The following is a 2,841-nucleotide window of genomic DNA, read 5'->3' on the forward strand; positions in this document are numbered from 1 at the left end:
GTCATTCTATGGGTCCTTCTCTCGGTTATTTATGCTGTTGGGAGTGTTACCTAGTTGCATCCATGGGATGAAGTCAGTTAATGGCCTTTTTACTTTGTCATCTTCCCAGTCTCCCTAAGGCATTTTAAACTTTTATTCTTCCACTTGGGGATGCTTGAGCAAAATAGTGAGGGTTGCAATATACATTGTTTATAGAAGATCTGGAGAAGAGTCTGCTCTCATAAGAAATTAAAATGGAAGTTTGAAAGTAATGATAATGGAGGAATGTAATAATTAATACTATCTATTTATACCTGATGTAATTAGGCAATAAACACTTGTACTTTTCTAAGTCCACACCATGAACTGATAACTGATTTTCAGGAAGGTTTATTCAGCAAAGTAGGACACAGTGACAAGAAGGAAATCCAGCTTAACAACATGGGAGGAAAAAAAAAAGTTACAGTTATTTATATATTTCTGAAAGGATAATGTAACTTTGAATGAAAACATAAACACTTTCCATGTATTACTAAATTTATTCATATTATGAACCAAATGAATATTTGAACTGACATAAATTTTTGTTCAGTCTTTGCAAAAGAACTTTGTTTACATTTAATTAAAATAGTATGTTTAATATGAGAATTTATGAAGGGCATAGAATTATTCATATCCTACTCACATAGATATAGATATTTTCTTTTTGTTATTTCATTAATTCATTACAGAATATTTTGAATGTAAATGCCTACCACCATAGCCTATAGCTTTATGAAACAACATAGAACTTCTTTCTCCAAATAGGAAACTTTATTTACGTAAGAAATAGGGTACTTCCTGAAAACTTCACAATTGCACTAATTTTTTTGGAAAAAAAAGTAAAAAGCATATTTTTTATGTATTGCAAGTGTTTTTCTCTTTTTCTAGGGAAACCAAATAGAATATGGAAAATTACAACCAAACTTTAACCAATTTCCTTTTATTGGGGTTGTTTCCACCGTCAAGTATTGGCCTCTTTCTTTTTATTCTCATTGCACTTATTTTCTTAATGGCTCTTTTTGGCAATCTATTCATGATCATCCTTATTCTCTTGGATACCTATCTCCACACACCCATGTATTTTCTACTTAGTCAGCTCTCCCTCATGGACCTGAACTACATCTCCACCATTGTCCCCAAGATGGCTTCCAATTATCTCTCTGGAAACAAGTCTATCTCACTTATTGGTTGTGGGGTTCAGAGCTTCTTCTTCTTGACTTTAGCCTTTGCAGAAGCACTACTCTTGACATCTATGGCCTATGACTGTTATGTGGCCATTTGTCTTCCTCTTCACTATCCTGTTCACATGAACAAAAAAGTCTGTGTGCTAATGATAATAGGATCATGGACAATAGGGTCTATCAACTCCTGTGCTCACACTGTATATGCCCTCCAAATCCCTTATTGCCAATCCAGAGCCATCAACCACTTTTTCTGTGATGTCCCTGCCATGTTGACTCTGGCCTGCATGGACGCCTGGGTCTATGAGTACACAGTGTTTGTAAGCACCACACTCTTGATTGTGTTTCCCTTCATTGGCATTGTATGTTCCTATGGCCGGGTTCTCTTTGCCATCTGTCGCATGCAGTCAACAGAGGGGAGGAAGAAGGCTTATTCGACCTGCAGCACCCACCTAACTGTGGTAACTTTCTACTATGCACCCTTTGCTTACACTTATTTATGCCCAAGATCCCTCTGATCTCCAACAGAGGACAAGGCTCTGGCTGTCTTCTACACCATCCTCACCCCCATGCTTAATCCCATCATCTACAGCCTGAGAAACAAGGAGGTGATAGGTGCCTTGAGAAGACTAATTCAGAGGATGTGCTCTATAAAAACGTAGAGTAAGTTCTCATTAGTCCTTTAGCCTCAGAAGTAGATCACTTCTACCTTGTATACTCCTTAAGAACACTGATACTCCAAGATTGAAGAGAAGGACTAAAACAATCTAGAAGATTAAAATAATTGAGATCTGACCAGATAGTTATATATTTCTAAACACTTGTTCTGTTTTTGTTATGGTAATTTTTAGTAAATATAAAGGACATAGTATTTCCTCTATCTTGTTTGCAGGTTTTTCTAATATGTAGAAATTATAATAGGGATTGCCCAACTTGATGATATCATTCAATATCATAGTTCTACTGTACTTTATATCCCAAAGTGACTAAAATAATGCAAAGAACAATAAATGCCATCACCTTGGTCATTTTATTGATAACCAAAATATTGTTTTATTTCTATTATAGTGTATTCTTAACTGATGCATGTCATTTGTTTTATCTCCAAGTTTTCAGGACAGGTGATAGACATAGAGGTTTGTCAGAGACTTCTCATAAATTAGAATTTCTTACATCACTAGGGAGGAAATATAAAAAAGTTTGCATCATTTTGGGGTGTCTGGATGGCTCAGTAATTTAAGTGTCTGCCTTAAGCTCAGGTAATGTTTCCAGGATCCTGAGCTCAAGGTCCTGCTTCTCCCTCTCCCTCTGATGTTTCCCATGCATGTGCTCTCTCTGTGTCAAAAAATAAGATAAAATAAATTAATAAAATAAAATAAATAAAATAAAATCCTTGGAAAAAATTTCTATCTTTTATGAGAGGATCTCTGAGATAGTTTGGGTGATTATTTTTTAAGTTTTATGTATTTTAGAAAGAGAGTGAAAGAGAAGGAGAGAGATCAGGGACAGGGTACAAAAGGGAGGGGAGAAAAACACAAGCAGACTCCGTGTTGAGTGTGGAGCCCAACATGGGGGCTGGATTTTCCTACCCTGAGATATTGACTTGAGCCAAAACCAGGAGTCAAATACCTAACTAACC

The 2,841-nt window shown here is 36.0% G+C and overlaps 1 protein-coding gene across 1 annotated transcript; it reads left to right on the forward strand.

Moving 5' to 3' along the window:
• The first annotated feature begins 1,162 nt into the window (after window positions 1–1,162).
• On the forward strand, window positions 1,163–1,720 carry LOC123936084 (olfactory receptor 2L5-like). The gene has a single exon (XM_045996856.1). The coding sequence runs from the start codon at window positions 1,163–1,165 to the stop codon at window positions 1,718–1,720; it is 558 nt and encodes a 185-aa protein (XP_045852812.1).
• The last annotated feature ends 1,121 nt before the right edge of the window (window positions 1,721–2,841 follow it).

This window comes from Meles meles, unplaced genomic scaffold, assembly GCF_922984935.1.
Source record: "Meles meles unplaced genomic scaffold, mMelMel3.1 paternal haplotype, whole genome shotgun sequence".
Lineage (NCBI taxonomy): Eukaryota > Metazoa > Chordata > Mammalia > Carnivora > Mustelidae > Meles > Meles meles.

Coding starts and splice junctions, on each gene's coding strand:
- LOC123936084 (XM_045996856.1), top strand. CDS start 1,163: ATGGCTTCCAATTATCTCTCTGGAAACAAGTCTATCTCACTTATTGGT.